The sequence below is a fragment of the Poromitra crassiceps genome, assembly GCF_964638095.1.
Source record: "Poromitra crassiceps genome assembly, chromosome: 17".
Classification (NCBI taxonomy): Eukaryota; Metazoa; Chordata; class Actinopteri; order Beryciformes; family Melamphaidae; genus Poromitra; species Poromitra crassiceps.
In genome coordinates this window covers 12108197-12121051 of record NC_139635.1, presented here as the reverse complement: position 1 = coordinate 12121051, position 12855 = coordinate 12108197, and the positions used below count along the sequence as shown (strand labels likewise).

The 12855-nt window shown below is 47.9% G+C and overlaps 1 protein-coding gene across 1 annotated transcript in view; it reads left to right on the top strand.

The window, feature by feature from the left end:
* The window catches only part of slco5a1b (solute carrier organic anion transporter family member 5A1b), a gene marked incomplete at both ends in the record, with an annotated part of 144107 nt that overhangs the window by 120555 nt on the left and 10697 nt on the right, over positions 1-12855 (top strand). Inside the window, 2 exons of the mRNA XM_083653933.1 lie at positions 2119-2318; positions 10707-10964. Of these exons, the coding sequence (XP_083510059.1) occupies positions 2119-2318; positions 10707-10964 (458 nt within the window). The remainder of the gene's footprint in view (positions 1-2118; positions 2319-10706; positions 10965-12855) is intronic.

Here is a 12855-nt window from a genome sequence, read left to right as displayed (position 1 = left end):
AGAGAATGAGCAATATAGACGGAGGAGAGGGGGGAGGTGGGGAGAAGATAGGAATGTGGAGGAGGAGAGAAGGAGAGATGGGGGTGCAGGGGAGGGAGAGCCAGGGTAGAGAAGCAGGGGGAGCATCCCACATCCCCCCCCCCCCCCCCAGAGAGGACAGAGAGGAGGAGAGAACAGAGAAGGAGAGGTGGGAGGGTGCAGGGGAAGGAGTGCAGGGGGAGAGGAGGAGAGAACAGAGAAGGAGAGGTGGGAGGGTGCAGGGGGAACGCGGGAGGAGGAGGCGGGGGAGGGAACAGACCTCTCCGCCCCCTCCTCCCCCCCCCCCCCCCCCGAGAGGACAGAGAGGAGGAGAGAGCAGAGAAGGAGAGGTGGGGGGGTGCAGGGGAAGGAGTGCAGGGGGAATGTGAGAGAAGGGAGAGGACAGGGAGGAGGAGAGAACAGAGAAGGAGAGGTGGGAGGGTGCAGGGGAGGGAGAGCAGGGGGAACGTGGGAAGGGGCGGCGGGGGAGGGAAGAGCATGGAAAGAGAGGGGGCGGGGGGGGGGAGTGGGAAATGTGGGAGAGTGGGGAACAGGAGGGGGAAGAAGGGAAAGGAGCGGGGGAAAGAGAAAGAGAGGGGGGGGGGGGGATCAGACAACTGACTACTCTAAGCATTAACCAGAGCTAACTGGGACATAGTATCTAGCTAGTCTACAGCCTAATCTGGCCTATCCTACTCTGCTCTAGTCTGATCTTTGCCTGAACACTATAACAGGTCAGCCTTAGGCTGTAGCTAATCTATCGCCTACCTAAACTGTTCTAAACCAACCGGCAGCCCTCGACCAGTGATGAAGAGCACCGATGCCCCCCGCCCCGCCCCCCCCCCCCCCCCCCCCCCCCCCCCCCCCCCACATAAGGCGTGGGAGAGAAGGCCGGGCCGGGACACAGCGGCGTCCCCACACCCCCAGTGAACGCAAGAAAACCTTTCCACCAAATGGATTGCCCCAGTGAGGCCAGGCAGAACACCATGAACCAGAGAGCAGCAAAAATCCACAGGATTCGGCAGGAGCGGAAGTCCTTCAAGAAGCCGTACAAAGAGGCTATTGAGGAGCAATGGCTGAGTTGCGAACCATTCATAGAGCTGAGTGGTACCGAAGGCACGGGAAGGAAAGAGCCAAGAAGCGAGTAGCCTTCATAGCCAATGCCTTCAGCTTCACCATCAACTCCTAGGGCAGAAGAGCAGTGGGAGATTGGCTTGCTCAAAGGAAGAGATTGATCTGCACATTCTGCACATACCTACTCTGTAGTTCAGAAGGTAGAGCCGGTTGTCCACTAATTGCTTTGGATAAAAGGGGTTGGTGGTTTGATTCCAGCCTCCTCCAGTGTGCATGCTGAAGTGTCCTTGGGCACTACTGAACCCCACATTGCTCCCGATGGCTGTGCCAGCTTCCCGCAACTCCGTGTGTGAATGTCTTGGTGAATGGGTGAATGTCTTGGTGAATGTGTGAATGCACCTACTAATTGGAAAGAGCTTTGGATAAAAAACACTAAATAAATAAATGCAGGCCAAGAGACAGAACCACCTTCTTTTCCAAGTGCTATAAATGTTGCCTGGATCCAGACCGTTGATTCCGCCCACTCCACTGAGTGGCTTCTGGTCTGGCATTGTGATATTTAAAATAGTTTTTAAATATCACAGGCAGCAGGAGCTGGGCCATTGCAACATCCCGATAAAACCACCTGCACCCGTCAAGGAGTTTGACAGCAGGGAGCCACTCCTGAAAGAGGTCCAGGATGTTGTGAGGAGGGCAAGATCTAGTTCAGCCCCTGGCCTGAGTGGATTGCCCTTACAATGTATATAAGAACTGATCCCTTGTTGCTGAAATAGCTGAAAGTCATCTGGAGGAGAGGAAAAGTGGCACAGCAGTGGCGCAGCAGTGGCGATGTGCTGAAGGAGCCTGGATCCCCAAGGAAGAAGATTCCAAGAAAAGTTACCAGTTCAGGATCATCTCCTTGCTAAGCATCAAAAGCAAGCTTTTCTTCAGCATACTAGGAAGGCGGCTGACCGACTTCCTCCCTAACAACACCTACATCGACACTTCAGTGTGAAAGGGAGGCATATGGTGTGCCTGGGTGTCTAGAGAGTGCATGGGAGTGCTGACCCAGCTCACCAGAGGAGCCCGGGAGACCTGACAGTGCTCTGGCTTGACCTGGCCAACGCCTACGGCTCCAACGTACACAAGGTGGTCCAGACAACCATGGCCACGCATCATTTGCCGGGCCAAGTGGCAGATCTCATCATGGACTATTATAACCAGTTCAGTATGAGAGTCTCAACAGGGTCAGCAACATCGTAGTGGCACAGAGTGGAGATTGGGATCATCACAGGTTGCACCATCTCTGTGTTCCTTTTTTGCCTTGGCGATGAATATAATCGTCAAGTCTGCTGAACCAGACCCTCGGACCAAATAAGGGATGCACCGACCACCAATCAGGACCTTCATCATGGATAACCTGACTGTCACCACCGAGTCAGTGCCATGAAGCGGGTGGATCCTGCAAGGGCTGAATAAATTGATTTGATGGGCAAGGATGAGGTTCAACTACAAAATCCATGTCACTGGTACTGAAAAAGGGCAAAGGCATAGTCAGCTTCCACTTTGGCATCGGAGGGTCACCAACCCCAACTGTCTCCAGTGAAGATCCTTGACAAGGTGTTTAACTCATTGAGTGCCAGCCACTTTTGGAGAACGGACGCTCCCAGTGCCAGAGTTTTCAGAGCGTTTTCAGTGATTTCTCGAGGCCCACAGAATATTGTGTGATATTACTATGTAAACACCGAACATGCAAAAAGAACAAGGAGACTCTATTGTATCATCAGCAAAAAAAAGTTTATTGATACCATTTTCCGTTCTTTAGTTATGAGCCGGAGAAGATAGGTTGTTTTCAGCGTTTTCAGGCATTTCAAATTATAAGCTGAGATATTCAGCCTTTTGTGAAATGCAGCATTTCAAGCACATTCACTGACTCTAGATACGGTAATATTTTCTGATGTAGTGATGTGGTGTAGTTGTGTCCTGCCCTGCGTGCCCCACCCCCCCTCCCCCCCCTCAGCTGAAAACTCCTCCCCACACTAGTAACACACAGCCTCGCACCAAGCGTCTAGGAAGCCTGGGAAGCGCCGCCTCCCAGGCAGCGCAACATGGAGAAGCCACACGCGGACTGCAGTGAAAGGTTTGGCTTTTCAGTGTCGCGCTGCTGCTTTTCTAGCGGCTAATCATGTGGAGAAACTATGCTGACAGACAGACAGAGGCAGAAGGACTCAGTTGTGTGCGCGGATTGACTGTGTTCGCACGCACCGTCAGTTGCAGCCAGAACAATCTACATGGCTCTGGAGGACTGCAGCATGAGCGGGTTCTCTTTCATCAAGGCTATTTCAGACATTCCATTCCTGTTCCTGACATTTCTGTAATCTGGAGAGCACTGTCGCCACCTAAGGGTTCTGTAAAATAGGTTATAGACCTCCAATAGCTACTATAGTTGTACAGGAGCTGCGGAAGGCTTTGATCGACGTCCCACCGTCAAAAAACGCATTGGACGTCGAAGGACGTCCGTGGCACTCTACGTCACTATTTAATTGGACGTCGAAGGACGTCCATGGCATTCAATGAGTTAACAACAGCATGAATGATTCAGCATCAGTCCAGACAACCTGTCAGGAGCTGGAGACCTGGTTGAGAGCGGTGGACCGCTCAGGTCTTCCGGGCAAGTTCAAGGCTTCTACCAGCACGCTATTCTGTCAAAGGATACTCTAGCCATTGCTTGTATACAAAGTCCCCATCTCCATCGTAGTGAGTTTGGATAGGAAAGTCAGCAGCTTCCTCAGGAGGTGGTTGGTATTGCCCAGGAGCATTGCCCTCTACATAACCAACACCAAGCTTCAGCTGCTCCTGAAGTCCCTGGAGGAGGAGTTTAAGGGGACGTGGGCCAGAGAGGTGATGCTGTATAGCAGTGGTTCCCAAACTGGGGTACGTGAATGTATTACAGGGGGTACTTGATGGGAGGGGGGCCATAGTGTCTCTGTCGATGATTTGATTTGACAGTTCTGGCCACTGGCATTGGCGTTGGCCAATCTTGGCGTGTTCCACCCCCAAATCGATTGTGTTCTGGCGCAAAGCGAGTGGGTTTCAGGACATGGAGCACTTGAGAGAAAGGGGAAAATGGAAAAATGTAAGAATTAATCATGACACTTTTCTTCATGTCATCTGGGACTGTCCTCTGGTTCTGCCTTTCTGGAAAGAGTTGATCAAGGCAGTGCACAAGTGGTTGGGCCTTCCTGTGCCTGATTCACCTCAACTTTGCCTCTTAGGAGACAGGTCGTGTCTCCCCGAGGTCTCCAAACCAGCATTCGCTTTGGCCCTATCAGGCTTTATCTCAGCTGGTTTATGTCATCCTCTGTCATTGGAAAAGCAAAATTAGACCTGAATGTAGAGACTGGGTCAAGTTCATGACCGAGAGCGCTTCATTTGAGTTAATGATAGCCAACTTACATAACAGTAAAGAATCGTATTTGCTGGTTTGAAGTGAGTTTCTATCTTTCATAAAGGGAGAAAACGGGTCGTAGGAGGAATCAAATATATTTTTTATTCCCCCCCCACTTTTTTGGGGTGTGTGCTACAAGTATTTTTCATTTGTTTCCATGTTGGATCTGTGGATTGTAGGTGTGGGGAAAAAAATTGATTCTTAGATGCATCGCTATAATTTTGACATTCACAAATATCAAAAATCGATTATTACATTATTTACATTTTCTGGAAAACGGAAGGTCAGATCGCGATGCCTCTAAAGGACTATAGGCTATGTATTTTTTCACCCCGAATCCAACGCCGCCCCTGAGTCTCTACGAGTTACGGTTGCTGAGATACGTCTGCCCTGCATGCAGGACTACAAGAGAGAGATAGAGTGCAGACAGAGTAGTGTCAAGCCGTTCGTCGGCTAGCAGCTAGCGTTAGCACTTTTGCTTACCAAGTGTTGAACTTAGCTCCGGTGGAATCAATGGTGTCCAGCCTGTTATTTTGTGTCCTGTCACATCATCAAGGTTCCACTTCTGGCACCATGTTGATGGATGTCCAGTCAGGTGATATGTTTTGACTCGTTCTTTATTGCAATTTAACGTCAGTAAAGCTTGTGCTTCTTCTGCAACTTAATGTTAGTAAAAAGTGTGCCTCTTCTTCTGCACTCTCCGCTTTTACTGTAGCTTTGCTGCATGCTTGGAGCCCTGACTGCCACCTGGTGGCTAACTCTTGTAACAGAGGGCAGCATTTGTATTACAAAAGATAAATGCATTTGTTTATTTTAATTATGGATCATAATACAATGCAATTCCAAATGCACTTTATTTTAAAAGTAGCCACACAGTCACATGAGGACTCCTTCAAGGACTCAATCTGCTCAGGAGGCACTAATAGCAACTCTTTTACTCCATTTCTTATTTTGTAATATATTCTTAAAAATGTGGGTTATTTTTGAAGCATCCTGCATCCTGATTTAAGGGCGTTTTGTGAAGCCGATTATATTTTATGGACACCTTAACTCGGACTCTAAGGAAAATCATAACTTAAGGTGCTTTGTGCAACCGGCCCCAGGCTTTTAAAGCTTCTAGTTCACCGTTTTTTTTTTACGTTAGAAATATGCTAACTGTTGTACTGTCTGCTCTTCATCGCTCTTTTTATTTCGGTCTGTTTTTTTGTTTGTTAGCTCTTTCTCTCTCTCTCTCTCTCTCTCTCTGATGTTAACACACTATCTCTCTCCCAACAGAGCGCCATACGGACGCAGAGCAGCCTACTGCCAAAGACAAGGTAGGCAAAAAATAAAATAAAATACAATTCGAAGTTAAGAGTGGTCTTATGAAAAAATATGTCATATTGTGTGTATGGGAGGAATTGTACCAAAGTCCCAAGATCATTTTTAGGTGTTTGATATCACCTATAAAATGGGAGATGATGAGCGTTTCATCTACTGAACAGACTTCACCAGCTGCAGTTCATCTGCTGAACAGACTTCACCAGCTGCAGTTCATCTACTGAACAGACTTCACCAGCTGCAGTTCATCTACTGAACAGACTTCACCAGCTGCAGTTCATCTGCTGAACAGACTTCACCAGCTGCAGTTCATCTACTGAACAGACTTCACCAGCTGCAGTTCATCTACTGAACAGACTTCACCAGCTGCAGTTCATCTGCTGAACAGACTTCACCAGCTGCAGTTCATCTACTGAACAGACTTCACCAGCTGCAGTTCATCTACTGAACAGACTTCACCAGCTGCAGTTCATCTGCTGAACAGACTTCACCAGCTGCAGTTCATCTACTGAACAGACTTCACCAGCTGCAGTTCATCTACTGAACAGACTTCACCAGCTGCAGTTCATCTGCTGAACAGACTTCACCAGCTGCAGTTCATCTACTGAACAGACTTCACCAGCTGCAGTTCATCTACTGAACAGACTTCACCAGCTGCAGTTCATCTGCTGAACAGACTTCACCAGCTGCAGTTCATCTACTGAACAGACTTCACCAGCTGCAGTTCATCTGCTGAACAGACTTCACCAGCTGCAGTTCATCTGCTGAACAGACTTCACCAGCTGCAGTTCATCTGCTGAACAGACTTCACCAGCTGCAGTTCATCTGCTGAACAGACTTCATCAGCTGCAGTTCATCTGCTGAACAGACTTCACCAGCTGCAGTTCATCTGCTGAACAGACTTCATCAGCTGCAGTTCATCTGCTGAACAGACTTCATCAGCTGCAGTTCTGGGACTGAGAAAAACTGAATCTCCACTGAGATTTAGCACAAATACACAAATAGCACTCCAGTCAAGACCACTTTAGTCAAAAATAAAGCTTTTATTGATGAAGTTATATTTGGCGGTATGTCTGTTCTGGAGGCTCCCTGCCGTTCAGCAGCAGATTCTGGGAGCTCATTGGCCTTCCATGAGCAACATGGAATAGCCTTAAGGCAAGGAGAGCAACAAAAGACCCCCAGGTACAGAACAGAGTAGTCTCAACGCCAGACCCATGAGAGGTCTTATGCTGATACACTATGTTACTGCATGCTGCAGAGCTCTCTCTGGGTCTGGGACCCTTTCCCTCAGAGGGCTGGTTATGGGAGGGAACCGTTCACTTGGCCAGTCATAATTATGCCAGTGATGGATTCAGTCCACTCCAATCAGTAACGACTTTGCGATCAGACGACACGGGAGGCGCAGCCCATTTTTCGAACCACTCTCTCATCTGTGCTACGACCTGTCAATCATTCAATTTCAACCCGCCTTCAAAAACCAGCAGTGGCTGTGAAGTGGCACAGACTCATTTATGTAGTATGCGGAGCGCAGCGATTCAACGTAATATTTGAGTCTGGGGAGAGACTAAGAACAGAGCAGCAACAATGAAAACAGAAAGGACTTGTTTTAAGTCAGACACGGCATGAAAGGAGGAGCTGGGGAGGAGGTGAGTTGGAAACGGCGTGCAGAGGAAGCAGCAATGTTAGGCAGACTGAAGCAGATTTAAAAGGCATAAAAAGGCATAAAAGTGATTAACGTTTGTGAAAATTATCCTGTTGAACTCAAATTCACGGTCCCATAAAGTTTTGTTAACCACACAGACATTCACAGTTGCTGAATAGTGGAGAGCGTTACTGCCAACTCTCTGAAGACGCTAATAATTTCACCAACTGCGTGCGGCAATTAGCGTTGACTTTTGTGAATTGGACAAGTTTTTGCAATGGGGTTAATTTGCATATGGGGAAAGGACAATCTTTAGCATGAAATGTATGCATCTTCCCTCATTTAAATATGTGTTAATTGCACAGGAGCACCGAGACTCTATCTGTTAGTGGTGAGTTCCCTCCTTTGCGAGTGATGGCTTCTTTTTGTCTTATTTGCACAGGTTTAGCGTCGGCAAAAGCAACGCAAGCCTTTAGTGAATTCGCCCGTCAGAAGACAGACCAAAATCACCACATCATCGCAATACTGTCACGGGGTGCCCCAGCTAGTGGTTAGTTAAGTTAATAAGTTCAGCGTTAGCTCAGTGTCTTTTATCTATGGCTCAAATAGCCACAATTAGCATGAGTGCTTGTTTGAGCAAATGTCAGCATAATGTAACCATGACTCATCAGTGAGGGTGAAAGTTCGTTAGTCAGGCCATTGTCTTTGGTTTGTGGTCCAGTTTAACTCAGCGTCCGTGTGGCATGCGAGCAAGCTTTTCGACGATACAAAATCTCATCACTTCCTGCTTCCTGCCGAACATGACCCCTGAGTGCGAGGTCGGCCCCGCCCTCAAGTCAGGCCCATAGCCAATCATTCGCTCAAACATGCGACAAACATGGCTGCTATCTGACCGTAAAAAGTACAATTCCACTGAAAGATGATACACGACAAAAACTGAGTTATGGCCCAGCTCCAGTTGTCTGCACCCTGCTGCAAGTCCAACACTGTGACACTGTAGATAAGTTAGACCTCCAACACTGTGACACTGTACATAAGTTAGACCTCCAACACTGTGACACTGTACAGAAGTTAGACCTCCAACACTGTGACACTGTACATAAGTTAGACCTCTAACACTGTGACACTGTACATAAGTTAGACCTCCAACACTGTGACACTGTACATAAGTTAGACCTCCAACACTGTGACACTGTACATAAGTTAGACCTCCAACACTGTGACACTGTACATAAGTTAGACCTCCAACACTGTGACACTGTACATAAGTGAGACCTCCAACACTGTGACACTGTAGAGAAGTTAGACCTCCAACACTGTGACAGACACTGTACATAAGTTAGACCTCCAACACTGTGACACTGTACAGAAGTTAGACCTCCAACACTGTGACACTGTACATAGGTTAGACCTCCAACACTGTGACACTGTACATAAGTTAGACCAACACTGTGACACTGTACAGAAGTTAGACCTCCAACACTGTGACACTGTACAGAAGTTAGACCTCCAACACTGTGACACTGTACATAAGTTAGACCTCCAACACTGTGACACTGTACATACTGTAAGTTAGACCTCCAACACTGTGACACTGTACATAAGTTAGACCTCCAACACTGTGACACTGTACATAAGTTAGACCTCCAACACTGTGACACTGTACATAAGTTAGACCTCCAACACTGTGACACTGTACATAAGTTAGACCTCCAACACTGTGACACTGTACATAAGTTAGACCTCCAACACTGTGACACTGTACATAAGTTAGACCTCTAACACTGTGACACTGTACATAAGTTAGACCTCTAACACTGTGACACTGTACAGAAGTTAGACCTCCAACACTGTGACACTGTACATAAGTTAGACCTCCAACACTGTGACACTGTACATAAGTTAGACCTCCAACACTGTGACACTGTACATAAGTTAGACCAACACTGTGACACTGTACATAAGTTAGACCTCCAACACTGTGACACTGTACAGAAGTTAGACCTCCAACACTGTGACACTGTACAGAATTTACACCTCTAACACTGTGACACTGTACAGAAGTTAGGGCTTTCCCACGACGTTAGATAGAACAGGTTTAGTTTCTGGCTCATATGACTGTATTGTTACACTGGCTTTTGGACCTTGACAAGACAAGCAACTACCCCCACCGAGGCGAGTGGCGGAGGAATGATAAGACATTCCATTATATTCAGAGTAAGCCTACATTCACACAGGACGCCGAACGTAAGCAGAACTGAAGCTTGAAGCAGCACAAGCTGAACGTACGCCTTGTTGTTCACACAAGACGCCTTCTCTTTTCCTCTCAGCTCCTCTCAGCGCCTTGAACCCACCCACAACTCCCAATTGACTTCATGCCTCACGGCTTCACGGCTTCAGCGTCAAGCTTGGAAATTCGGCGTCAGGCCTCAGTGATCGCTTCGGCGTGGCGTGAGCGTGCTTCGGCACAGCGTCAGCGCGGCACGCGCGCGGGCGGTGTCGCCTGTTAACAAGGACGCCGAAATGAAACTTGTGGGTACAGCTTCGGTTGAGCGTTGCTTCGGCGTCCTGTGTGAACGAGGGCTAAGCGCTGGCAGGTCAGCTGTTCTTTGATTCAAGACAATTCTTTCCTGGTGTTTGAAGCACCCACAAGAAGCCTGCCAGTCTGCGACCATGCGGCTCTCAGCCAATATCTTGATCGAATAATGCCTCATTACAACTGTAGTCTAATGTCTTCAAATGTCATTATAGAAGTTTACCAATGAAAATGTCTCTGAGACTAATGACTTCCTGGTGGCAGAGCACTGGAAATGAAAGAGGTTGTTGGTGATCTGGTGGGGTATGAGTCCTGGTCGCCGCACTAGTGTCTCCTCTGGTCAGTTGGGGCGCTTGTTCGTGGGGGAGGGGAACTGGGGGAATAGCATGATCCTCCAATGTGCTACTTCCTGCCGGTGAAACTCCTTGCTGTCAGGTGAAAAGAAGCGGCTGGTGATTGCACATGTATTGGAGGAAGCATGTGCTAGTAGGGGGGGGGGGGGGGGATAAAAAAGTGTAACTCATCTATGTTTTGTTTCCCAACACCTTGCTCAGAATCTTGTCTTCCCTTCCTCTTCAGGCGGAGAGCGGCAGTCTGTTCACAAAACTCCTGGCCTACCTGGACAAAAGCGACTCCCCGGTGCAGAGGAACCAGCACCAGCCCGCCACAGCCCCAGCTGGGCCCGGGAGCCACGTGGTGGGGCTGGAGAACGTCAGGAGCCACACCAGCCAGGCGGAGGTGAGGGTGCAGAAGAAGGAGGCCGCTGGCCAGTCGGTGGAGGAGGTGTCGGAGGTGGAGGGCTGGATCAAGGAGGTGGCGCCCCCTCCGGCCGCCGTGGTGTACCAGGAGTCACAGAAGAAGACCGCGCACGTCCCCGAGCTTCAACTGGACGTCAAGGGGAGGAAGGCCGACGATGACGTCTTCGGCTACGTCATCACCGATACAGAGTGAGTAGCGACATGCTAAAGCGCCCACGCATGATCTGTGGTAAAACAGCTCTGCGCCCGCTGTGCCTCCCAACTAGGGATGTAACGATAACCAGTTTTAATGATAGCCGTGATAAAATTCCTTGCGATAACCGTACCGTTTCAAAATGTCATTATCATTAAAACCATTTTACCATGATTACAGTGCTTTGAAAAACATGGTAAATACTGTCCATCATCAACCAAAGTTGGCAACCGTCTCCCAGATCTCTCTCCCAGCAAACGTGCAGCCTTAGAGAAATGACTGTATCAATCCTTTTTGGGTCTGAGTTTTTAAAATAAAACGTAAAATGATTTCAGTGAGTCTCTCAGTACTTTTTGAACATTTTCAGCAATTCTTTATGAATACCGTGATAATACGATAACCGCGATAATTTTGGTCACGATAATCATGATGGGAAATTTTCATACCGTTACATCTCTACTCGCGTCGCGCACCGCTCAAATTTGCCACCGTGCTCTGAGGTCAAAGTTCAAGTGGTTTCAACTTTGGCCAACTTACCATTGACCTTTCTCCGCTCTAACTCGCAGTGAGAGAAGAGAAGATCACTTATGTGGAGGCAGCTTAATTCATGCAGAGTTTTTCACGGCAACGACGACTAAACTGACACCAATTTGACCACGGAGCCCATTTGATAGGATTTTAGTTTTTAAAGAACTAAATTGCTGTTTAGACTGAATATCAGGCTAAGAAAATGGTCCAGTGTAAAGAAAATAAAAGTCAAGTGGCAATATTACACTAGACTAGACGTTAAACTGAAATAATATTAGTCATGTTCTTCTCCTCCCGCTGACTGCTGGGTCCTAAAGCGACGAAGAGACACATGCCAGACCAGACACAGAGACATGCCAGACCAGACACAAACACATGCCAGACCAGACACAAACACATGCCAGACCAGACACAAACACATGCCAGACCAGACACAGAGACATGCCAGACCAGACACAGAGACATGCCAGACCAGACACAGAGACATGCCAGACCAGACACAGAGACATGCCAGACCAGACACAGAGACATGCCAGACCAGACACAGAGACATGCCAGACCAGACACAGAGACATGCCAGACCATACACAAGACACATACCATACCAGACCATACACAAGACACATACCATACCAGACCATACACAAGACACATACCATACCAGACCATACACAAGACACATACCATACCAGACCATACACAAGGCACATACCATACCAGACCATACACAAGACACATACCATACCAGACCAGACACAAGACACATACCATACCAGACCATACACAAGACACATACCATACCAGACCATACACAAGACACATACCATACCAGACCATACACAAGACACATACCATACCAGACCATACACAAGACACATACCATACCAGACCATACACAAGACACATACCATACCAGACCATACACAAGACACATACCATACCAGACCATACACAAGACACATACCATACCAGACCATACACAAGACACATACCATACCAGACCATACACAAGACACATACCATACCAGACCATACACAAGACACATACCATACCAGACCAGACACAATACACATACCATACCAGACCAGACACAAGACACATACCATACCAGACCATACACAAGACACATACCATACCAGACCAGACACAAGACACATACCATACCAGACCATACACAAGACACATACCATACCAGACCAGACACAAGACACATACCATACCAGACCATACACAAGACACATACCATACCAGACCATACACAAGACACATACCATACCAGACCAGACACAAGACACATACCATACCAGACCATACACAAGACACATACCATACCAGACACAAGACACATACCATACCAG